Raw genomic sequence first — 25600 nt, forward strand, 5'->3', positions numbered from 1 at the left:
ATTGAATATTTCCTTCTATACTTTTTAGCACGTAGCTATTTATTATTAGCATTATTCTTCCGACGTCTGATTTCTTTTTAATTACAGAAAATGCGTTTTTCTAAGGTACATAAACTTTTGAGATTGACGGTATAGCCAATACATCCTTAAATAAGAAGTCTATCGACAAACTCCGTAATTATTTAGTTAACAGATTAGATTCTGAATTGATTAATTCATCGTTATGAATGATTATCAATAGAGGTGTAAGGGATTTACTGCAATTTCCACGCCTCTAGGCTATATTGTTCGCTATGGCATCGTCTTCCCTGAACATAGAAGCTTCTTGTGTGTCGAGTAGTGTTGCGATTGTGCTTGTTTATGTATCCACGTTTAGGCCGAGGACGGAGGGAATGCGATCTGAGCAGGGAAATGCGCTGTGACGATGGACAATGCGTTTTGCTTCGACGCAAATGTGACAATGTCTTCGACTGCTTGGATGGCAGCGACGAGCGCAATTGTGGTAAGCTTGCTTTAGCCACCCCTTCGGTCACTCAGTTCTGTTATCGATAAATTTTGTGAAAATTTTTAAACGTTCTGAGTGACCACATCCTCTTCCTGTTCTTCAACTCACGACGATGGTCAGTAACGTGTTTGGGTCTTTGACCCTTTGGGAATCACAGAGACACGTTCATTTAACGATCTTTTTTATAAGATTAATTCCCAAAGGGTTGAATGAGATATCGTTATTGAAATCGCAAGGGTCGAAGATCCTCACAGGTCCTATCTGAGCTTTTCGTTGAGCCGATACTTGTGTCAAGGTGTCTGCACGCCGGCCGAATGGAAATGCTCCAGCGGTGAGTGCATTCCGGAGGTCGAGAGGTGCGACGATCAGATCCAGTGCCCCGACGCCTCCGACGAGATCGGATGTGGTAATTATCGGTTGACAAAGAAAGCTCAATGGGGTGAGAAATGACCTGGCCACAATGATCCTACCGAATCGTTCCCTGCCGTAGAAGCATAAATCCAACGACTGACAAAACTAAAGCAGCACATTTCTTACTAAAAGAAATCCATATAATAATTTCATTGATAATAAGCATCGTCTACTAACATCGCATTCCCTCGTGGAGATTATCCACTCTCTCCCACAGAGGTAAAACTCGGACACAGTTCCTGGCGAGTCACGATCTTTGCATGTTCTCTGCATGACTTTTGAAAGCGAATAAGCATGCAATGATTCAGTGTTGCAATCGCTTACGAAGTTTTCGTTGTACGAGCTGATGAATTTTTGTACTCGTTCGTCCGATCTCGATCGATCGTGTTCCATATTAACATTTACTAATCTGTACGACGAAAGGATCGAACCTTTGGTACATTGGGTTTGTCGGAGATGCTCGTAAGTACCGTTTCCTATCCTGAACCGAGATGGATCCGATCCAGGTGACGACAGAGTTCACTTTTTTTTACACGTACGAGACGTCGATCGTTTTCGTTACGTATTAAATGTGTGAATCTTTAGTGGACTCTGTCGAGGGCATTTCTCTCCCTAGAGTCGTTTACTGGCTCTAACAGGGAAACGCCTGGGCTATTTTTTTTTTGGGTAGTAAGCGAATGTCCGGCTGGAACGTTTCGATGCAACGACGGATTGTGCCTGGACAGTAAGAGACGTTGCGATGGTCGACCGCACTGTTTCGACGGCTCCGACGAGATCAACTGTACCCGTAGTAGTACGATTTTTCTCTGTCTATCTGTCTTCTCTGTATCTCGGAAAGCTGATCCGCGTCGCAGATATTAATGATGGATAGAAGCGATTTTTACCAATCGAATTTACAATTTATTGAAACAGAGAGAAAATTCTTGTTATTTATTATAGAGGAATTTAATTCGTTCACTCGAACGTTGGGTCGGCTGGGTTTGAGAACCACTGACGACCCACCTGCCCTATTTTTATGATGCAAAGAGTATAGTTTGCTTAGAGGAGGTTCCTCGTTTTTGCCACTACGTTCCCTTATTTTTTGCCAATTTGGCCAACGTAGCTCGGCGATGCTACCAGAAAAGTGAAAGAGTAAACTTGGGTAAAAAAAAAGAATAACGCGGACCACATCTGACCCGAGATCCTCGGCAGGGATCGCCAATTAAACAATTCATGTTCGGAATCCATCGATTGTCTGGAACGCGGATCGGCCAAGAGACCGGTTCTTCTTTTATTCTCGACTTCCTTTGCCTGTCAATCCACCCGCTCTCTTCGGGTTAAGCCCACCGCACCTTGATGAATTATTCTGCGACCGGGTATCGACGTATCCTCGCATGAACGCAGGGAAAAATGAGTTTCTTCTAATTAATTCTTTTTCAGATACCCCCGTACGCACGAATTCGTGTCTCTTCAAGAATTAAACTCCTAACTTCTAATTAATTAGAAAATTTATGAGTAAAGTCAAATCCTGAATGAGAAAGAACGAAGAAGTGTGAAACGATTTGACGAATTTGTTGATATAAAATTGAGCCTAAACCATCGTAAGGCGTCGTGAAAAACTGCGAAGCCAAGAGAATGGAAATCGATGCGTACGCGGAGGGGCCCGTAGCTCTTGGGTGGGTCGCGCGTCGGTCTTCAAGGCGGCAATTAAGAAGCTGTAACTAACGCCGGCTCGTCCGGTCGCGCCATGCGAGCCGTTAATCTCGTTTCCCTCGATTCTATCGACCGTGTTCGAGCCGGACGTTGACTGCCGGCCTCAGCTTTGAACATCGACGCCCAGCCCGAACAGGTCGAGGCTACGGAATCAGGAACAAAGTTCAACAATCAAATCTTGTCCCGATGGCTCAACGAAGTCCGCTACAGAAATGATTTCTTTTATTATCTTCGGTAATAATTACGTGTTAAAAGATTTGATTAAGATGGTTAAATTCCAAACGTCGTTCAATCGAAATCCTCGTAGGACACCGAGGTTCCAATGAGAATTACGAGATGACTGACGTTAATAATGGATTAGAGAGGTAACAGGATGCAGAAGTTGGGTTGATAACACTGTGTAGAGGTTTTGGGTTTGCATGGGGTGGCGATTCCTTTGCATAAAAATGAGCAGGAAAGTTGTTCCTCTTGGAAAGCTTCGTTTTTGGAGGAAATTGAACTTGAAGAGCTTCCACCATGGTTCTCATTTTACCTGACACTAGTTACTGCTCTCACGAAATAATTCCACCATTCCACAATTGGTAGAAATTATTCAGTTGTCGTTTAATAAATAGTCGCTCTGTAATTGAAGTCAATTTTTGATGCTCTATTATTAGAAACTAGAAAGGGTGTTTAAGGTTGTATGAGTAAGGTTGTAAGATCTCTGCTAAAAGTTTAAGGCATGTAATAAAAAGCTGTGTACAATATTTAAAGGGGAAAAATTATGTTTGCATACTTTTTATTGTATATCTTAAATAATATTCGAAGTTGACATTATTTCAAGTTTAAAATATTATTAAATGAATTGTACGAAATTATAAAATTCTGCCATNTTTTATTAATGTAATATCTAGTAACTGTTAAAATTTCAATGCTTTGTCATTGTTTTTAGGGTTCATACAAACTTAATGGTATTGATCAGAATCATGTGTAATAGCAACACTTTTTGAAGTTGCGTCGGCTTGAGAACCAGCGATGCGAGAGCACGCATACGCGACCGAGTTTCAAATCTTTCCTCAAGAACGAAAGCTCGAGGGTGGAAAATATATTTTCGACTTATTTTTCTCAGAAATAATCGCCCCATTAAATTCTTTCGCGTAAAACTTGAAGAACAAGAATTCAATCTTTCCTCGAAATCATTTCTTTATTGCTCGAGTAATTCCCTAAAGAAACTCGATCCGATCCGTAGCCTCGATCATCGATCATCGAATCTTTACGTATTTCAGCTAACAAATAAATTTCTAATCGTATTTTATATTTAATTAACGAGAGAATTTTCCTTCTAAACTTTCTCTTTCACTTTCTCACTATTTCTGTGTCTTACTTTTTATCGATCTCCTCTTTCAGCACAGGTTGCCTGACCTTGATATGTACATACGTTTCTCTGTCACTGATTCTATATGTATATACATTTATATATATAATCTTTATGTATCTTCTCTCCGCTCTATGGTACTCGTGTTGATTTAGATCGTAAGTTTTGCACAAGCACGTACACAGGATCCTAGGATCGATAAATCTACGAGCCCTTGCGTACACTGGTGCCACGCAGGAAGATAAAGAATTTTTATTTTAAATAATAAAAAATTGATTTAAGCACCATTATACGCAAGAACATATACGCCTCTGTCTCTGTCTGAGTTTCTCTCACGTACACATAGAGACTTAGATTTACGAGGCATCGCCTTTTGCCTAGATCTTTCTGTTTGATACCGTTTAAACGTTTCCCGTAGCATTTGGAAAGTACATGTAATACCATCGCCGCGCACTGGCTCCCTAGGGAGGACGTAGTTCACGGAGTTATCGTGGCCATAGTAGAATTTTCCTACTTAAACACTCTTGCCGATACGCACACGCACGCGCCCGGGTCCACCGATGCGAAATTATTGTATTCACTATCCCTTCGCGCCTTTGGCGTTTATCCGATCGATTTCGCATGATTAACTGCATAATTGACACCCACCGATAACGATAACGTATTGCACCGTGTTCGCATCCGAAAAAGTTTCCGGCCCGACTTTTCCGATTTTACGTGGTAGAGAATCGTCGCGTTCATTTCGCATAATTCGTGCGTATCGAATTTCTATAGAAACAGTAATTATGTTCGATTAGAAAAATAAAATTTATCAGAGACCGCAGTTTATAGTGTTTAAAACGACGGATTTTTCAATCATTTAATAGATGATTTAAAATTGAGAAAACGTAATACAGGCCAAGTGGGATGGTGCATTGGTATTCCTAATTACTTTGCATAAATATTGATAATCGCCTAAGGGGAGTACCGTCACGGGAGATCGGTGCAGACCACGCGTGGTCGAGTTAAAAACGTCGCGTCGCATGACACCCGACAGTGTGCACGCTGTTTGTTTGACGGGTTTATCCTTGTTGGTATCTCGGCTGGGACGGTCCCTATCGATCGCTTAATTATCCTGGGCCACTTATTCAACCTCTCATTTAATACCAGCCACACTGAATCGATCAAACTTTCTATTATACACTGCGAATCCCATAATTATTGGCACACCAGTTGTATTTAACGTGTTAATAATTTTGGGACCTTTCTTTGTACATACTTTAAACGTCCTGGCTGCCCAGTCGAGGTTCTCTTTACTTCTGTGTGTCTTAAAAAAATATTCTACAAGACTTTTTAATATAATGAGGAATATTGTATTCTTTTATTTATTAAACATTTATGGTGTGACGGTTTAATGGGGAAACTCGTCTACTTCTTTTCTATTTTTCTCGTCTCTGTTTCTTCAATTTCTTTTAGACGTTTTGGAAACGTCACCCTTTCCCTCGGTAAATGGTCTGATCATTTTTTTCAGAATGCCCCGAGGGACAACTGCCCTGTGCCAATGGTGTCTGCATCAACCAGAACTTCTTCTGCGACGAGAACATCGATTGCCACGATGGCAGCGATGAACGCGACTGCGGTAAGCGCTTGGCGACGTACTTATTCTAAACTGAGCATCGACAGAAAATACGAATGCCTCTTTCACCGATCGATATTTTACATTGTCGATATTTTTTTTTATGACTCTTAGTGAAAACTTAAATAGATTCGTCAATGTTTAAAAGAAATGCTAAAAAAAATAGAGAGTATTGCATAAAATATTTAAACGTGGAAACAGAGCACGCGGGCCAGCCGGGACCACCGAGCGTCGAGTGCAGAGCAGACGAGTTCACCTGCCGCGATGGAAGCTGCATCCCACGATCCGCGGTCTGCGACCGAAGGCCCGACTGCCCTCACCAAGACGACGAGCTCAACTGTCGTCAAGGTATATATTTCTGTAAAATGTAAATTGAACGCGTGTGCAAAACGACAGAAACTGGCCCATGGACCATGGGAACCGGTCGAGATATTCGCAGACGTCCAGATTTTAATCGAACCTTTGAGACAAACCCCTGATAAAAAGGATCAGAAGGTACTTCGATTAAGTCTGAGGACGTCCGACCACGTCGTGGTCGTTTCTACTACCTGTACATAAGCTCCATTCGATCTTGCACACTATGAGAACCAGTAGCTCACGCAACGCACCAGGTGCATATATTACACGCAATGTTTGGCCATTCGTGTCCACCGCCTGCTAGAGGCAACCAGAAAGTGATGCACTTTGTACATGACGTGCACCAAAACGCGAACTCCGTTCTAGACTGACATCGGATCGTCGGATCTAAATTATTACAATTCCTATAAGAATTAAAGATATGAAAAATGTAATTTATTTGGTCGTAAATCGTGATCTATTGTCAGTCTATGAGAAATGCAACAGTGACCTTTCCCCTGGAGAAGTATAATAGTAAGTAGTCGCAGGGTAAATCGCAAAGGACGAGAGCAGAGGTGTTGAACGAAGGGATGATGAGGAGAAGTGGTTGAGTTTGGGTTACTTCTAGGTAAAGACGGTTCGGATAAAAGCGAGCAAGCCACTGGCAAGGGTGGCTCGGATTATCACCCGGCTAATCAAACCGCGAGGAGTTGCGCCCCGGACGATTTTGTTTGCGCCGACGGCACTTGCATCCCCGAAACCCACCACTGCGACCATTTCTACGATTGCCGTGATTTTACCGACGAACAGTTTTGCTTCGGTTAGATTCTACTGGCAGACCTAAGAATCTGATCGGCGTCCCTCCTCCTCCTCCTTTTCCGTCCCCGTCCCGCGACCCCTTCTCAACCCTCGAGTGGATCATCGAAACCACGAATCGAAACCGAAGTTCGTTTCATCAAGAATCGACGAAGTTTGATTTAAGTATAAAACAGATGATCCGCTCGAAGCTGTTCATTACGATCTTCATCATCGATCTCTATCTGTATCGTGTAATGATTTAAATCTAGATTTTTAGACTGGATTTAGGGAATGAACTTAGAATTTAAGTTCAGGACGCCACAGATTCTGGGCTCTGCATTTCAGTTGTGTGTTTAGCAACCGACTAGACGGTGTGTAGGTTGCCCGAGTAGAAATTTGAGTGAATTCTACTCGTCGTCAGTGAGACGTTCGATGCACCTCTGTGTAAAATATTTCTGCATCCGATATTCTTACCTAAATTTTATTCAAGTAGAAATGCTAGCAAAGTAGAATTGTGGCATGAAACGGTAGCGTTTTTTACTTCGTGTTATTGAAACTGTCCTACGTAGATATAGTGAAACGAGCACAGAATTCATCTCTTTGTATGTTGGTCTCATTTTACTGTACGTTCGCCTCTAGCATTTTAGGTACTCCAATGGTTTCCTCGATTTAGTAATTTGAAAACACGATAGATCCTTTGTGTCTCGTTCGATTTATTAATTGGATTTGTAAACTCCTCCTCTGCTCGAGTCGCGGGCGTTCTTTGAAGTTGAGTAAACGTTTCTCTAGGCTGTGCCAAGGATCAGTTCCAATGCTCGAACGGTGACTGCATCAGGGCCGATCAGAAGTGTGACAACGTCATCAATTGTGCGGATGGATCTGACGAACCCGAGGAATGTGGTACGTATACCTCGTGCCATTCGTGTCCGCGGGATACTTTATATCTGATTTCTGTGCCAGATCAACCCGGCTCTCATCCGATGCCGGGCCGTTGCCCCAGCGGCTACATCATGTGCGTCACCGATAAGAATTGCGTGCCCCAGTCTTCCATTTGCAATGGAGTTCCAGAATGCAGAGACAGATCCGATGAAGAGAATTGCTGTACGTAATTCATAGATCAATCTGATCATCGATCAATTAGATATATTTTAACTGCGTAATCGACTATTTAGATCCACCTAGAGATTCTCACCTGCTGTTGAAGACCTACCCCAGCGAGCAAGTGATCAAAGAAAGTAAGTTATCGATTGAATTATTAACCCGAATCGAGTAATTGTTAAAAATCGTAGAGTAATGAGAGTTTTGATTATTTTTCTTGCTCGGCCAGACCCGGCGAAGCAAGGTAAGAATTTTTGAGGAGCAAAGTAATGCCATGAAACTGAAAATGTGATTAATGAATCGTCAGATCATAGGCAATTTTACAATCAGGCTTTGTGTTTTAATCAAGAGCATTCTTTATTAAGATTCATGTACATGATATTTACAAATACATTTACTACCGTCACGTTGTTCACACATTACGTCGAACAGTAACACAAACGCTGCTTCCAATTATTTTACACGATTAATCAGACGCGAGTAACACGTAACGAAGCCCGGAACGATTCTCCGGTTGCTACAATTTTATTTGGGGACGTCAGGTCGCGAGGTGGTGTTCCAATGCCGAGACGAGGGTCCCCTTCGCGCGAGAGTACGCTGGCTCCGCGGGAACAATCTTCCTCTACCTCCCGGAAGCCGTGACATCAACGGACGTTTAGAAATCCCGAACATTCAACTGGACCATGCGGGAGCGTATATCTGCGAGGCCGTGGGTTACCCTTCGTCGACTCCCGGTCAACAGCTGACCGTCTACCTGACCGTAGAAAAGTTCGAACCACCGGCGACGAGCAGACCCCACGTGTGTCAATACGACGAAGCCACTTGCAGCAACGGCGACTGCATCCCGAAATCGTACGTCTGCAACGGGAAAGTGGATTGCACCGATGGCTCGGACGAGATGCGTTGCAGTCCGCATGGCTGCGAACCGAACGAGTTCCGTTGCAATAATACGCAATGCGTGAGCAAGGTGTGGCGATGCGACGGTGATAAAGACTGCGCCGACGGCAGCGACGAAGAAAATTGTGCCCCGTCCAGACCTGGCTCTCCCTGTCGTAACACGGAATTCGCTTGCAGAAGCAACGATCAGTGCATACCGAGAAGCTATCATTGCGACTTCGACAAAGATTGTCTGGACGCCAGCGACGAGATCGGATGCTCGCCGGTTTACATAGTGAAACCACCACCACCCATGATCACTTTGAACAGGGGAGAGACCTTGGTGATCGTATGTTCGGCGGTCGGCGTGCCCGTTCCTGAAATCAATTGGCGTCTCAACTGGGGCCACGTTCCACCGAAGTGCAGCATGATATCTGTGAACGGAACTGGCACCCTCACTTGTCCCGATATTCAGATCGAAGATCAGGGTGCTTATTCTTGCGAAGGATTGAACACCGCCGGCTTCGTGTTCGCCGTGCCGGACGCCATCGTGATGGTGAACAAACCTGACGAAGACGTCTGCCCGAAGGGTACATTCAACTCCGAAGCGAGATCCGTCGACGAGTGTATCTCCTGTTTCTGTTTCGGAGTCGCCACCGAGTGTCACAGTGCCAATTTGTTCACTTATCAAATCCCACCGCCGTTCGATCGGCATAAGATCGTGGGAGTTCAGTTCCAGCCGCAGGAAGTGAACGTCCAAACAGTGTCCGTGCCTTTCTCGTATTTGACGTCTGTGGGTCGCGACGGGTTCCACGTTTCCGAGCCCGAGTTGGGACTACACGCTCTCACGATCGACGATAGGATCCCCTATTTCGCGCTGCCTGAAAATTATCACGGGAATCAATTGAAATCGTACGGTGGTTACTTGAAGTACAGAGTCAGATTCAACGGCACCGGATCACCGAATACCAAACCATCGGTGATTCTCAGTGGCAACGGTTACACCTTGACTCATAGAGGTAATCAACTAATACCGAATTACAACAACGAAGAATCGGTCAGGTTCTTCCAAGGAGAATGGGATAAGCAACAAGGATGGAACGAAGTCCCTGCAACCAGAGAAGATATCATGATGACTTTAGCGAACGTCGATAATATTTTGATTAAAGTACAGTACGACGATTCACCAGACTTGGACGTACAGATCACTCATATAATAATGGACACTGCTGATATAAGGAACACGGGACTGGGGTCTGCGGTATACGTCGAGGAATGCCGGTGTCCTTCGGGATACACCGGTCTGTCTTGCGAACAGTGCGCGCCAGGGTATCAGAGAAGAGAGAACGGTCCTTGGCTGGGTCAGTGTTACTCCGCTGAGCCACCTTGTCCTCCGGGATATTACGGAGATCCTATGAGGAACATTCCGTGCCAGACGTGTCCCTGCCCACACACTACTCCTTCCAATCAGTGAGCAATCATTCATTCATATAAAATAAACCTGACGTTTCTTCGAAAACGATTTTCTATAATTATCGTGGATTTTAATCAGATTCGCACGTACGTGTCACCTCGGATCCGACGGTCAGCCCACCTGCGATTGTCCGCCAGGGTACGTCGGCCGTAGATGCGAGCAGTGCGACGTGGGATACCAAGGGAACCCGCTCATCCCAGGCGATATGTGCGTCCCGACGCCCCACTGCGATCCCGATGGCAGTTTGAGCGTAGTCGCAGATCCCAACACCGGACGTTGTCGATGCAAGGTATTAAATTTTTCGGAATTCTAAAAGAGTAGGCCTCCTTTGGATATAGTTTGTATAATATACAAGTGTTGATTCATGCTCTCGTTTAACTCGGAATCCTTTGTCACAAAGTAAGTACGATTCGGAGGATTCATGGCGAGAGTGTCAGATTCGATCTGAATAAGTGTTCGTGCATGTGGTTTAACAAACTATGATTTGCAGTTGTACGCGACGGGGCTAACTTGCAACCAATGCAAGGTGAACACGTTCAACCTGGCTATGAAAAACCAATTCGGCTGCATCAGCTGCTTCTGCATGGGCATCACGAGAGACTGCACCTCGTCCAATTGGTACAGAAACGACGTAAGTAAAATCGTATATAATCTTTCAGTTCCGAATCAAATTTCCAAAGCAGCGCAAAGATAAAATCTGATCGTAGATTCGAGTATCGTTCACGAATTCCGTCAGAGACTTCTCTCTGATCGAGTCCAAGACACCAGACGCTCCACCGCTCACGGATGACATTCGCCTGGACACGGTGAGACGCGAGATCATCTACAACGAGTTCCCGAATCGTGGAAACAACGACGTTTATTACTGGCAACTGCCTAGCATATTCCTTGGTGATCAGATCACTTCTTATGGTGGCAATCTCAAATACACCGTTCGCTACGTTCCGGCACCGGGTGGCCAGAGTTCCAAGAACAATGCTCCCGATGTGGAATTAATCAGCGCGAACGATATCAATTTGTTGTACTTCTCCCGAGAATTTCCCGAGCCGAATACACAGCAGACGTTCACCGTTCCTCTGTTAGAACAATATTGGCAACGGAACGACGGGACTCAGGCTGATAGAGAACATTTATTAATGGCTCTAGCCGACGTGCGCGCTATTAGAATTAAAGCTACGTACACGACACACACAGACGAGGCTGCTCTATCGTTAGTATCGTTAGACACTGCTGAGAAGTATAATTCCGGTCGGGCTAGAGCAGTAGAAGTCGAGGAGTGCTCTTGCCCCGTGGGTTACAAAGGTCTCTCCTGCGAGGACTGCGACGTTGGGTATACGAGAGCTAGCGAGGGTCTTTATTTAGGATTCTGCGAGCCTTGCAACTGCAACGGACATTCTAGTCAGTGCAATCCTGACACTGGAATATGCGAGAACTGCCTTCATCACACCACCGGCGATTCCTGTGAAATTTGTGAGCCAGGATACGACGGCGATGCGTCTCGTGGAACTCCCAACGACTGCGTTTACAGAGGAACAGAGAGGCCCCCGTGTATTTGCAACGAATCTGGATCGCGTAGTAGTTTCTGTATCGGCGATCGATGCGACTGCAAACGCAACGTCGAAGGACCTCAGTGCAATCGCTGTCGCCCAGGCAGCTTCGGGCTGTCTACAGACAATCCAGACGGTTGCAGCGAGTGTTACTGCAGCGGAGTCACCGACCAATGCCACGAGAGTTCTCTTTACGTTCAACAAATACCCGTCTGGGTTTACGATAATCAACACGGTTTCACGTTGACCGACGCGACCAGGCAAGAGGTGATCGACGATGGTTTCGAATTGAACTTCGCCATGAACGAAATTGGTTACCGATATCCTGACAGCAGAGGAAGAAGGCTCTTCTGGTCGCTGCCTGTCATTTTCACGGGCAACAAAGTGAAGAGCTACGGCGGCAATCTCACCTTGACTCAACACATAACGGCTTATCCCGGTGCGCAGAGCTACAAAGATCAAGATATCATCTTAGTCGGCAACGGAATCACTCTCTTCTGGACGAATCCTAATGACATCCAACCGGATGTTCCTCTGACTTACTCTGTACCGCTGAGGGAGTCGGAATGGAAACGTTTGACCACCGAGGGACCTCGGGTGGCTTCGAGGATCGACTTGATGACCGTGTTATCGAACCTGGAGGCTATACTAGTCCGCGCGACGCACAGTGAACGAATGTCAGCTACCTACATCAGTGACATCAGCTTGGACACAGCTGTGGAACACCTGACAGGGAACAGAAGAGCGACTCAGGTAGAGGTTTGTAGATGCCCGACAGGCTACGTGGGAACATCTTGCGAATCTTGCGCTAGAGGCTACTACAGAGATACGAACGATCGATCCGTGAGCTACTTGGGTTCCTGCAAGCTGTGTCCTTGCAACAACAACGAGAAGAGCTGCGAGATGACCAGGAGCGGCCAAGTGAAGTGTCACTGTCAACCAGGATACGTCGGCCAGCATTGTCAGGACATAGGTACGTGCGATCTCACATGAGTACTAACGTTTTAGGAGATTTTGCTAGAATCTAATTGTCTGGTAATCTAGTATGTGAGGGAGAATTGTTGTCGAGCGAGAGGAAAGATTTTTTTGAAAGTTGTATCGTGAATTAGGTAAGCTGATGGTTAATCTAACGCCAATGTCGAGCACGGTAAAGCCGAACACGTCGATTATGTTCACGTGCAGTTACGAGTTCATGGACTCGTTGTATATCACTTTTAAATTGACTCCGCTCGATTGGAGACCATTGACCGCGAGCAGCGGCTATCCAGGCCCGATCGAGAGGAATCCGAAGGGCGCGTCTAGGAGGTGGCAGGTTTACGCCCGGAACTCTCCGTTCAACGTGGAGTGCTTCATCCGGGATCAATACGGCAAGGAATTGATCAAAGTCGTGACATCGATTACGCCAGGTTTGCTGGATCAAATCAAACGGATATCTGTGTTGTCCGTCTCTGGGATGGATCAGAATGGGCTATCATACGATCGAAGACATTTCTTCATGGGACAATCATTACCCTTTATCGTGTGTCTGTTCGTTCGTAGAAGATCTTGTATTTTCATTCTCTTCATCGTCGGATGAATTTCTCCTTTAGTACCGCCCGTCTGTTAAGGTGTACGCTTGATAGATCTGTCATCATTGGTTCTGGAGCTTCTCATTGGTGTAGGAAGTTGATTTTGTGGAAATATCGTTTCTCACAGTTTTCTAATTTCTCTCGGCGCTCCTTGCAGACGAAACTTCCACGGGACCCACCACTCCGTACCCTCCTATACCAACACCGAAGATCATAGTTTACATCCAGGGACCGGAGTTCCAGATTGTGGAAACCGGAAGTACTGTTCGGTACCACTGCTCCGGAAGATCTTTGGACAATGTGAGTGTAGACGACGGTGTCTTCGGGAAAGTATTAATTGCCTTTTACTGACGATTCGTGTGAATCCAGGGATCGTTACGCGTCTTGTGGGAGAAGCAGGGTGGTCAGTTGCCACCGGGAAGGAGCGTCGACGATAGCCAAGGCTTGTTAATCATCCGAGACGTGAAAGTGTCGGATAGTGGTACTTACATTTGCCAAGTGACCGACGGGGTTTACATCGGCCATAAGAACGTGACTCTCACCGTTGGCGGTAAGAAGTTATTTAGTTAATTAATAGTTACTCTGAGTCTCTTAAATCTATATCTATTACGTGGACGCAGCTTTTCCGCAAAGCTTGCTCGACATCCCAGGTACAAGTTTCGTGTCAAGTTCCTTTCCAGCAATTCTTCTATCAATGCTTAAGATCGGCGTTTCTGTTCGAAGGCTCGACAGAGGCACCCAGGGCTGTGATTCAACCATCGTCTCTGGAAGTGTACGTCGGCGAACCCGCAGAGTTTAGATGCGAAGCTACCGGAAACCCACCGCCTCAAATCGAATGGATTCGCGTCCACGGTCCCATGAATCCGGAAGTGGTAATCTACAATGGAGTTTGGAGTCTCAGAGCTGTATCTAGGAACGACGCTGCGGAGTACAAGTGCGTGGCGAGGAACCACTTGGGGACAGACGAGAGGACCTCGATCCTTTACGTCAGAGGTGCATGTCGAACCATTGAACATTTACTAGAATCTTTATCCTATTTGAAAAATATAATCGTGATACCTTTTTGTATTCGTTTAAAGACAATCCAACAGGGCCACCGACGACAGGCATACCCCCGACTATTATTCCTTCACAGTGGATCGGACTGATAGGCGAAACTATTGTCGTCACTTGTTTCCCGTCCCAAGCAGCGAACGTCACCTGGTCTCGCGAGAGGAACATTCCATTGCCGTCGACAGCCAGTCAGAGCGAAGGCGTTTTAACAATCATTAATCCGAGCACTTACGATTCCGGTATCTACGTGTGCACGTCCATCAGCAGCGTAGGAACGCAGGCCAATAATACTATCAACATTAGCGTAAACAGAAGGACTCCGCCGTCGGTCAAGGTAAAACCCGAGAGGCAAACTGTCTCCCAAGGTAGCGTAGCTGAGGTGAGATGCGAGACAAGCGGAGAACCAGGTCTACAAGTGAGGTGGAGCAAATATTTGGAACAACTAAGTTCGAACGTGCAACCAGTGGGAGACCGCTTGAGGATCGTCAATATTCAGATCGCTGACAGAGGCGTCTACGTCTGCCACGTGACTGGGCCGAACGGTGAGACTCACGAAGCCAGTGCCATTGTCGAGGTTGAACCCAGGGAACCAGCGAGAGTAGAGATTTACCCTAAACAAGTGCCACCGGTGATTCTGGGCGGCTCGACGGATCTCCAATGTCGAGCAATCGCTGGTATCCCCATGCCAGAGTTGCAATGGTCCCGTCAGGACGGCAGGCCGTTCCCATCGAACGTCAAACAGCTTCCTGGTGGAGTATTGAGGCTCTCGAACATCACGGCTAACGACGGTGGCGGATACATTTGCTCCGCCGTGAATTCCGTCGGTTCGAACACTGCTACAGTATACATAGAGGTCCATTCCGTGCCTGTGATCGTGATCTCGCCCAGAACTGGTATCTTGAACGTGAAACCTGGCGACAGGGTGCGATTGATGTGCAGCGCAAGCGGACACCCGCAACCCATGGTCTACTGGAATAAACACGTAAACAGAATTTTGCAACCTTTTGATGCAACATCCCCATTTTCCTCTAAACCGTTGAGCGCCGTTTTTGAGATATATTCCGCCTCCATCGAAGACGAAGGCTCGTACACTTGTTACGCGAACAATGCAGCGGGAACTGTGGAGGAACGCGTTTATATCAGCGTCGAAGATGATTATCCACCTTGCAGAGGCGACGTTCCCTGCCCGGATCCCAATCGTCCAGTACGTATTTTAATAATAACAGGATATAGAAGATATTTGCAGGAACTGGTATAAAAATGAATCTCAACTACGATTTCAGCCCAGTAGCGGCCAGGTGGACGATAGAACACCAACGGATTATGTCAGGATACCAGAAGGCGGCAAAGTGGAGATACGCTGCCGCGGAGAGCTCATTGATAGATCTAAGATCTATCTGGAGTGGAGTAAAACCGATCGTAGGCCACTGCCTCAAGGTAGCACCGTGCACGAAGGAGTACTGGTCATCCCCGTCGTGGACAAGAGCGCAGCCGGTGAATACGTCTGCACCGGTACAGATTCAGCTGGCAATGTTCTGTTCATGCGGAAATCCCAACTCGAGGTGCTATCGCCGCCTAGAATCATGCTAGTCCCACCGAGACAGACCGTCCGTGCTGGAGAGAATCCGTCAATTGTCTGTAGAACGACCGGCGACGAACCGATGACCATCGAATGGGCTGCTATCAGTCGCAGTCTTCCTTATTCAGTCACCCAGGAGAGAGGAGTTCTTCAATTCCACGGGATCACATATTCTGATGCTGGAAAGTATGTCTGCAAGGCTAGTAACGACGCTGGCACCGCTGAAGCTGTTGCCGAGGTTTTAGTAAACAGTACGTAACATTTTTTATAAAATAAAGTCTTCGTACTTTGTACTTTATTAATTTTTCTGTAATACTCTTAGAACGTGAAGAAGTCACGGCTGAACAGAGAGACATAGTCACATATGCCGGGCAGCCCGTGCGTTTACGATGCATGGTCAGAGAAAGAGCAACCATACACTGGAGCAGAGAGGGTCAACAGATGCCATCGAGTGCCAGGATAGAAGACGATTATTTAGAATTACCTAGAGCGATGCCGGAAGACAGCGGAAGGTACATCTGCCAGATCCATACGCCACACGGAGTGTCCAGCGATTACATCAACCTAAGCGTCTCGCGTAAGTCTAAACACATTTTATATTAATACTGCATGGAGTTGCTCTTTCTCGTCTACCTATTCTACGTTTAAGAATTCTTTCCCTGTTTCTAAATACGAAATGTCAATTTTCAAAATTGATTTCGATCAGGAGATCGTACATACATTTAAAGCATGAATCGCTTTGAGTTTGAGTTTGATATCGAGGAGACGTACACGTCGCGTAGAGAGTCCACGCGTTTTTTTACTTGTGTTATTCAGAATATTATTTATTAGTAGTTAATTCGGATTGCACGCGAGCGAACCAAACCCAGTGCAGGTGCGTGTGCAACATTCAAGGATGCTTTCTGTTGGGTTACTTTTGCAACGTCTACCAGAACGTTGTCTACGAACCAACGCCGATTCGTCACTACGTTCACCAACGACGCGGTTTGTTCTGATACAAGCAAACAACAATTATGTGTCAGTTCCCGATATTTGTGACGTCTGTCGGATAATTAACGCTTCTCCCTCTTACTTTAAAATAAATTAACACTTTCGCAGTAACTGTTGTTTCACATTTATCACAAGATGTTCTTCTCATATCCGAATCAGATAGAGAGATACAGTACTGCGAAAGTGGTAGTCGATGTTCCCTTGCACCATGATACATTGTGATCATACGAGCACCTGGAAAACTTCGTGACAGCGATCGATCATTAGTAAATCATCAAGTCGTAGCAAGGTAGTCAAGCATCATTATTTGTGTTCGTTTTCCTATAGAGTAGTGCGCTCCCAAAATGGTATGCAGTTGTCTATTGTTGCCCATTGTCATAGGAAGCAGTATTGGAAGAGGGTCACACGTTTGTACGGCTTCAGAATTATAATTTCCACTTCTCTCTACTGATCCTGGTGTGTAATATATATTTTAGCAACCGGAGTTCCGGCCGTTAGCGTCGAAGTCTCTCAAGACCCGGTGAACATCGGTGACACTATCGAAATACGTTGCGCCTGCTCTGGCGCGCATGATCCCCGTTACCGTTGGTCCAGACCTAATCATCCCAGCTTGCCAGAGAACGCGCGTGAATACGGTAATGTTCTGAGATTGACCAACGTCGCCGTGAGTGACAGTGGATTATACAGATGCACGGCGGACACCCCCGAAGGAGTTTTCGATCAGGACTTCAACCTCGTCGTTCATGGTAATACTTCAGACTCGAGATTTATTGTTAATATTCTTTTGATCCATTTAATCGTGTAAGCTATCGGTAAAATAATTAATACAACTTCTGTGTAATTAATGCTTGCAAAATTGTGATCGTACGTGAGTATACGACGAGAGATAGGAAGTAGCGATAGCTCATTAAACGTGAGTCGCGGTTCTCAGGTGGAAACAACGACGCACCAGCGATCGAGACGAAACACGCGCCTTACGGGTCCAATTTAGAGATGGACTGTCGTCCGAACATCGAGTCACCCACGAAATTCCAGTGGACCAAACTTGGAAGCAATCTCCCGCCCGATGCTCAAATCGCCGAGGTACTTAAAAGAAGCACCGATTCTTTAAAAACCAGTAAGTTCTTTCGTTTTCTAATCTAAATTCTTTCTCAGAATAAATTGAAACTCATCAACGTGAAAGCGGAAGACGCTGGCACTTACGTCTGCTCTGTGAGCAACGATCACGAGAGTATCGAGATACCAACGGTGTTAGTGGTAACGGGAGTGGTGCCGCTCTTTAACCAGGCGCCTCAGAGTTTCATAGCATTGCCTCCTCTATCAGACTCCTATCTTAAATTCAATATCGAAGTTTCGTTCAAACCGCAGAGCTATGATGGGATTATTCTGTACAACGACGAGACCAACCGCGGTAAAGGAGACTTTATACTTTTAGCTCTTGTGAGAGGCTACCCGCAATTCAGGTAATTAAATAATCAATTATAAGTAATTATTTATTTATTGATTGAAAGATTTTTACATTCAAGAAAATTTATACATTGTATCATCTGGTTTCCAGTTTCGATCTAGGCTCTGGCCCGGCGGTAATTCGAGCAGACAAGCCCGTGACGCTCGGAGAGTGGCACACCGTGAAACTCCAACGTAATAGAAAAGAGGGAACCATGCTGGTCGATGGTGAAGGTCCTTACAAGGGAATTGCGGCTGGTAGGAAGCAAGGATTGGACTTGAAAGCTCTGTTATTCGTCGGCGGCGTTCCCAGCGACAGTTCGATCACCAAATACGCGGAGATAAAAACCGGTTTCGTGGGATGCATCAGTAGATTGGTGATCGGCGAAAAGGAAGTCGATTTAATCGGCGATCAAACTGACAGCGTGGGGATAACTAATTGCGAGATTTGTGCCGAGAATCCTTGTAACAACGGTGGAGTTTGTCAAGAGGCTGCCACGAAGAATGGATACACCTGCCTCTGTCGCGCTGGATACAGTGGAAAGCACTGTGACTACGTTGGACAATCCTGTTACCCTGGTAAATATTCTCTCTTCGATCGTATAATAAATTCGTACACAACAGGTTTTATTAAAATTTATTACACTCTGTGTTCGATTGATGTAATTAGGTGCTTGCGGAGAAGGCAAGTGCGTGGATAAAGAGATGGGCTTCGACTGTTATTGTCCTTACGGAAAGACAGGCTCTCGCTGCGAGAACTCGATGAACATAAACGACCCAGCCTTCCACAACGACAAATCGTTCATAGCACACAATACACCGAAAGCCTCTCGACGGTAGCAATCTCTAATCGTAAAGCATGCTGCTTCAATCTGTTCTCTCTTATACCTTGTAGCAAATTGGAAGCATCTCACCCTTAATATCTTGTATGTCTCGCTTTACAGATCCTAACGCACGACTCCTGTACCACTTTTAATTCGATCCTAATATACACAACGCTATAATACGTATGTTGGGGGCATTAATTTTAGGGCTTCAAACTCCGTCGCATTAATCCGCATCGAGCTTCGACTTGCAGGGCTTCGAACTCGCATTAAATACGCGTAACGAATGTCCTGAATCCTAATTAGGCAATAATGATTTTCAGGGCGAGAACGAGTGCCATGCTAGATCGGTTGCGAACACGCAACGCGGTTATTAGAAACCCACGATCGAGGCCACATCACCACAATAAGATGCATCAACACACCGCCACCGCCAAACACTAGCCTTTCTCTTTTATTTTTGTCGCAAACCAAATTCTTTGCAACAAGAAGAAAGTCATATTTTATTATTAACTGAGAAGTGTTCGTGTAGGGAACGAATCGATAATTATTATTATTATTAATTATTATTATTATTATTTCTTTTTGTGTAACTGCTATTTATAGTTGTCAGTCAGCATATATGTTATATGTATATTATATATAGTTTTTTTTATGAAAATTTTATTTACGATTAGACACTATTCTGCCTCACACACTGTGTCATAGACGATCGCGATCGGAGCCTGTATAGCGAGTAGTTCCTCGGAATGAACCTCATGGTGCTGTAATATTAGAATTATCACTCGATTTTACTTTACTTTATACTTATTCATAGAGTATCAACCCTTCATGGTCCTCGATCGACTTTCAAACAGTAGATCTGAGCTCTCTTTTGATCCAGTGCCTTAACGCGAGGGGACCGCGAAGGGTTCGCTGTACAGCTTCTTGGAATAATACATTTTAACGCATTTTTTGTTAGTCACGTTTTAAATTAAGCAATTAATTAGATCACTGCCAAACGAGAATCGCATTTCACGGTAGTACCAAGAGCTTCTCTTTAATTCTACATGACACACGCACGCGAAAGTCAGGCACGTGTCTCTCCCCCCGCCTCCCCAAAAAAAAAACTCTGTACTTATAATTTTTGTGAAACACCTGTTTGGTGTACGCGTGCCAATGGTGTGTCCCTAGGGCCAGAATCGTCGTTTATGTACTTTGACGGGCTTCCTGCGATGCTATAAGTATAAATATATGTCTTGAGAATGCAAATAAAAATTGATTTAACAGGAGGTCTCGATTATTATTATCCATCCTTGCATCGAAAAGGTAAGTCGCACGTTGCCGAAAGACTCCTGAAACTCTCCTCGAAATCCAACGTCGGTGACAACGAACGGAACGATCTAACATACGAATTTTGTTTCCAGATTGAAAGTGGCTCTGAATTTCAACCCTTCGGACGACCAGGATGGAATTCTCTTTTACTGCGCTCAGTACGACGAGGGCCGCGGTGACTTCGTCGCTCTCGTAGTGAGAGACAGACGAGTCGAGTTCCGGTACGACGTCGGTACCGGTCCAGCGATCATCGCGTCGAGCCACATCCTTCAGCCAGGCGTCTGGACGCACGTGTCTGCTGTTAGGGATTTTAAAGAAGGAAATTTAACTGTGAACAGCGAGCCTACTGTACATGGCAAGTCCCGAGGGGCAGCGCGTACAATGACGCTTAATACTCTGCTCTATATCGGAGGTGTCGACAAGAGGAAGATCGTCGTAAACGAGAACGTGGGAGTGAATAGAACTTTTCGCGGTTGCATCAGCGATGTAAGTGTGTAATATTAAGATGAAGGAACTAATTAAGTTCCTTCATAAATTTTATCTTCTGAATCCAGCTGGGGATCTCTTCGGTGAACATAGACATTCTGAAATCGGCAGTAGACTCCGCGAACATAGACGACTGTAACGTTCTCCACCCTAATCAAAGTAAGTTCATCGGTCTGATCACAACTCCGCCGTCGACCACACCGTACGATCCTTGCGCTTCGAATCCCTGCGTCCACGGGATTTGCCAGACCGCCGACTTCTACGATTACTCGTGCACTTGCGAGTACGGCTACGTGGGCAGGAATTGCGAGAAGATATTGAAACAATGCGAGTTACAATCGCCGTGCATGAACGGTGGTACTTGCACCGATTTGCCAGTCGCCGGCAATTACAAGTGCGATTGTAAACTCCGATTCAGTGGACAGAACTGCGAAAAAAGTAATCATAATTTGAACTTCCTACTTATCAGTTCGAATTTATGATTTCTATTTTCTGTCCATTTTCAGCGGCTGAGATATCGTACGATGTCACATTCAAAGGTGATGGCTGGTTAGAATTAGATAAATCGGTGATGACACACGAGGAGGAGCGTGAAGTATTAGGTTTCGAAATCTCAACGAATAAAACCAAGGGTTTGATCATGTGGCACGGGCAGACACCGAACGATCTCAACCCCGATCACTACATGGCTCTAGCCGTGATCGATGGGTACGACATTTCCATTATTTTAAGAACATGTACTGACTTAATTTATTATCGTTTCAGGTACGTGGAATACCAGTATAATCTCGGCGCGGGTCCGGTGGTGATTCGAGTAACGGCACAGAAGGTGGACGACGGGGAGAGACATAGGATAATTCTAAAACGTCAGGGAAGCGATGGTAGTATAGAATTAAACGGGGAACACATGGAGAGTAGCGCTAGCTACGGAATACATCAAGATCTCAATGCCAGGGGTAGCGTCTACTTGGGAGGGGTGCCCGATTATGCTATGACTTATGGCAAGTATCAAGACGGTTTCTCAGGTTGCATCTATACCATGGAGGTACAGGACTCCGGGGCTATAAATATTGGCGAGAAGGCCTTGAGGGGGAAGAACGTCGCTCCGTGCACCAGGTGAGAAATCGTTCGTTCGTATCTTCTATCGATGATTGCCCGGTCTCGTATATCCCTTCTCGCAATCGTTAAATAAACTTAGAAATCAGTTTCTATACATGGTTAAAAATCTTTTATTAATCGGGCGTATTAAAAATCGACTTTGCCCAGAGCGAGGTGGATCCCATCTTCGTTGGTATACACCAGCGCGGACACGGACACCTTCGACGCGTTCGTACCCCCGCCCCCCGTGAACATAATCCATCCGAAGCCGGCGGTGAACTCGGTGGCCGGCCGCAACGTTAAAACTCCTCACTCGTTGCTCATTTTGCTGGAAAACCTGCTCGCCTTCGCTGTCGACGACGCGATCCCGACAGTATTATGCGTAGACGCCGTGTACGCGATCAAATACTTCCTCAGTTAAGTGTTTCTTAAACCGAAGAACGCGTGTCCCAACGCGCGGTTCCCTCGCGTTGAGACACGCGTTCCGATCCCTGTAATTAATCCGACTTGTAAATTGTTCTAACGCTTCGTTGACGCTTGGAGCAAGGTAAATTATTCTTCTCGTGTACATCTGTTAATCGATTAACAGCCGTTTGGAGTCTGTTCTATGCTTCCAGGTATTGGGACGACAAGCTTCCAGCGAGAGGAGATCTTGAAGCGTTCCGCAATAAATTCACATCGTTCCGTATCTTGCTCTAATTAAAAATAAGATCGGGGATGTTAATAAAGTTGGGGGATATGCTATATTATTATCAGAGCGAGAGAGGCATGAGCAGTTTTATATCTGTAGTTATACAGAGCACACTCCGACGATATTTTCTAACGGGATCGACTACATTTTATACGATTATTCGTTTCTCTGAGAGAGTAAGGTTCTTTTTCATTTTTCACTGCCATACGATTATTTTACCTTAGCTAAATGGTAGCCAGCAGTAGTTTCTGAAACGTCGGGCCCGTGTTTGAGATTTCCTTTCGATGTTCGTCTGGACCAAAGGATGATAGGTGTTCGACATGAGTTTCTTTTTATCAGAGCTCCGGTTTTTGTGATATCAAAGGAAAGTTACTTAAAACGAGTATTCGCATAGTTAAGGCGCGGTGCTAGTAACTTGTATTTGCTAATTCTAAGGAGAATCGCATAAAACGGCGTTGTACATAGATGAATGCCAATCGCGGTTCGGATTAAGGAGAGGAATTACAGATAAGAGACTTAGACTTTTATTCGAATATCATTTATTTATCTTTATTCTCATCTGTTGGCATGTCCGCCTGTTGTCAATTAACAAACTCAATATCGTAGGCATTTCCTTTTTAATAAACAAAACGTGTTGCAAAATATTAACTTGGTTTTATTCAAAAGTTCTAATCTTTGGTTTCGCGTATTAACAAAGTCGATCGATTGTTTAATTAATACGTATACATATATATATATATATATGTCGGTATATCAAAAGATTGTAAATGATCATGTACAGAATTTAACGAAAGTGTAAGTACGCCGCTCGAATCTTTAACACGTTATTATACATATTAGTCCAACATCGAACGAATGCTTTCTGAATGTCCGATGCAAGTGTTTAGCCGTTGCATTATACATATTTACTATTATAATACAATTTCGTATATAATATACACGTATACATAATAAGCATAATTATTAAAGAATACGGATAAACGTATAATCCATCAACTGAAAGTATCTAACGATGAAAGTGTAGTCTATTGTTATATGATATTATAATTCTTTCAAATGAAATGAGACAATAAATATAATTTTGTTAAGAACACTCGTGTCACGGCTCCCCATCGCGATTTACAAAATAAGGGATTAGTACAAAGATTAGATTTATTATACTCCTGAGAAATTGACATAATGCAAGTGCCGTTTACTTAAACGCAGACCGGCTGCTATAAATTCAGTTTGTAGCCAGATATGAAAGGCATCCCCGTCCCGACCTTCTTCTGGTAATCGACGTAGTCCTGTCCGAAGAAATTCAATAGAGTAGTCTCCTCGAAGTATATACGATCGCGGATGAATTTCCATGCGGCTGCGATGTATGCCAACAGGCAGAGCGGATTCTGTAGTATCAACTATCAAACGAGATACGATTAATTCCTCTGCGTTTCAATAAAATACCTCTCGTTACTACCTGAGTTCCTATGGACCAATAAAACCATCCGACGTAGCTCGGATGCCTGCAAACCCTGTACACCCCGTGAGTGACCAGTTCATGACCATCTAATTTCTCGTCCTGCACGATGTGACTGAAGTTCTGCTTGGCAGTGAACATTGCCAGCTTCCTCAGAAGCTCTCCGCAGACACACAACACTAAACCGAAATAGGATACAGAGCTGGGCTCCTTTATGCTAGGGAAGTACTGCCTCTCAGCCACGAATTCCATCCAACTAGAGCTTGCTGCCACCCCGTAAGCTATGCTATGGTTCAGGATGAAACTGTCTATGGACAGGGCGGACGGGTTTATACAAGCTATGCCCAGGAACTCGGTGTAGTGAAACGTAGCCATTACGGTGATGTACATGCCGAACATCTGCCACGAAGGGCTGGCAATCAATGAAACTATGATCCCAATACCGAAGACATATCCTAGAAATGCTGCTCTCACAGCGACCTTTACAAAAACGAGTTCAACTGTCAGACACTTGTGGCTTGTATTTAAAATGGATAGTGGTAATAATTTTGAGAAGAACCTGATAAGAGAAGCCGCGGAAGGCTAGTAGTAGGAGTATGTTTAAAAATCCATACTGGAAGAGGTGTGTGAGCCAGATCTTGTTGAAATAGGCCTGCGGAACGTCGAACTCTAACCTGAGTAGCACTTCTGGAAGGATAGCGATTAGAGAAGCGGCAGTAAAACAGAACAGACTGAGTTTCCCATCGTAGCACAGCATTTTCTTATATTTCCAATTTCGTTTCCTTTCGTTTGAACTATTAATTCCCGTTGGTTTGGGTACCAACGTTACGTTATACACAAGATAACAGATATCAACCTCGCACAACAGGTTTCACATGAATATAAATCTTTTAATTACCAATCCTCTTTACTCGCTTAGAAAAATTACAACACATTGTTTCATATTAACTTTTATGTTCATGGAGCAACTCTAAACGATACGTGAAGTTCAATATCACATTTCTACGTCGGCTTTTCTGCCCTAACCTAACCCTAACTGGTATCTGCTGGAGTCCAGATCCAGCAGACTCAGACAGTAGAAAAAAGTAGCTACGACAACAGTCCAAGAGAAATTCAAGACGAGTAGTTTCGCTCCTATAGTGAATGCACAAGGTAAAATATATGAAAACCTATTGTAAATTCTCAATCTCGAATTAAATATCAAGAAGTACATATAAGAACAAGCTTCGAGATAGCATAGAAGGATTCGTGTAACGATATTCAGACTCGATTGCGATACAATTGAATCCTAATTAAAATTCGAATTAAAATCATAGCCAGAAGCTTCTTTAGAGTCTTTGAATTATTCTGAAGAAAGAATCTTATTCGATCGACACGAAGAAAAATAAA

General features: G+C 44.7%; 2 protein-coding genes across 4 annotated transcripts in view; one reads left to right on the forward strand and one right to left on the reverse strand.

The window, feature by feature from the left end:
- trol (terribly reduced optic lobes) overlaps positions 1–22774 on the forward strand; it is a 61050-nt gene extending 38276 nt beyond the window's left edge. For all 3 annotated transcript variants that reach the window (XM_026811602.1, XM_026811599.1, XM_026811600.1), the window contains exons 6-37: positions 377–502; positions 801–911; positions 1587–1709; positions 5473–5580; positions 5779–5925; positions 7501–7611; positions 7672–7812; positions 7884–7946; positions 8039–8053; positions 8352–10155; positions 10238–10448; positions 10650–10790; positions 10867–12679; positions 12816–13112; positions 13432–13574; positions 13644–13824; positions 13895–13924; positions 13998–14267; positions 14354–15531; positions 15611–16157; positions 16229–16483; positions 16738–16890; positions 17373–17642; positions 17828–17979; positions 18052–18359; positions 18455–18921; positions 19013–19178; positions 20573–20966; positions 21035–21404; positions 21473–22082; positions 22233–22611; positions 22682–22774. In XM_026811602.1, coding sequence (XP_026667403.1) covers positions 377–502; positions 801–911; positions 1587–1709; positions 5473–5580; positions 5779–5925; positions 7501–7611; positions 7672–7812; positions 7884–7946; positions 8039–8053; positions 8352–10155; positions 10238–10448; positions 10650–10790; positions 10867–12679; positions 12816–13112; positions 13432–13574; positions 13644–13824; positions 13895–13924; positions 13998–14267; positions 14354–15531; positions 15611–16157; positions 16229–16483; positions 16738–16890; positions 17373–17642; positions 17828–17979; positions 18052–18359; positions 18455–18921; positions 19013–19178; positions 20573–20966; positions 21035–21404; positions 21473–22082; positions 22233–22485 — 10958 coding nt within the window. In that variant the 3' untranslated portion in view covers positions 22486–22611; positions 22682–22774. The remainder of the gene's footprint in view (positions 1–376; positions 503–800; positions 912–1586; positions 1710–5472; positions 5581–5778; positions 5926–7500; positions 7612–7671; positions 7813–7883; positions 7947–8038; positions 8054–8351; positions 10156–10237; positions 10449–10649; positions 10791–10866; positions 12680–12815; positions 13113–13431; positions 13575–13643; positions 13825–13894; positions 13925–13997; positions 14268–14353; positions 15532–15610; positions 16158–16228; positions 16484–16737; positions 16891–17372; positions 17643–17827; positions 17980–18051; positions 18360–18454; positions 18922–19012; positions 19179–20572; positions 20967–21034; positions 21405–21472; positions 22083–22232; positions 22612–22681) is intronic.
- Positions 22775–23735: 961 nt separating this feature from the next.
- ste14 (isoprenylcysteine carboxylmethyltransferase ste14) lies at positions 23736–25471 on the reverse strand. Its single transcript, XM_018020522.2, has 3 exons — positions 24771–25471; positions 24212–24691; positions 23736–24152 (listed from the first exon to the last, which is right to left on the reverse strand). Exons 1-3 carry the CDS (start codon positions 24966–24968, stop codon positions 23970–23972), a joined length of 861 nt encoding a protein of 286 aa, XP_017876011.1. The 5' UTR covers positions 24969–25471; the 3' UTR covers positions 23736–23969.
- Between the last annotated feature and the right edge of the window lie 129 nt (positions 25472–25600).

Source organism: Ceratina calcarata, unplaced genomic scaffold, assembly GCF_001652005.2.
Source record: "Ceratina calcarata isolate Rehan_Ccalc_2016 unplaced genomic scaffold, ASM165200v1 scaffold229.2, whole genome shotgun sequence".
Taxonomy (NCBI): domain Eukaryota; kingdom Metazoa; phylum Arthropoda; class Insecta; order Hymenoptera; family Apidae; genus Ceratina; species Ceratina calcarata.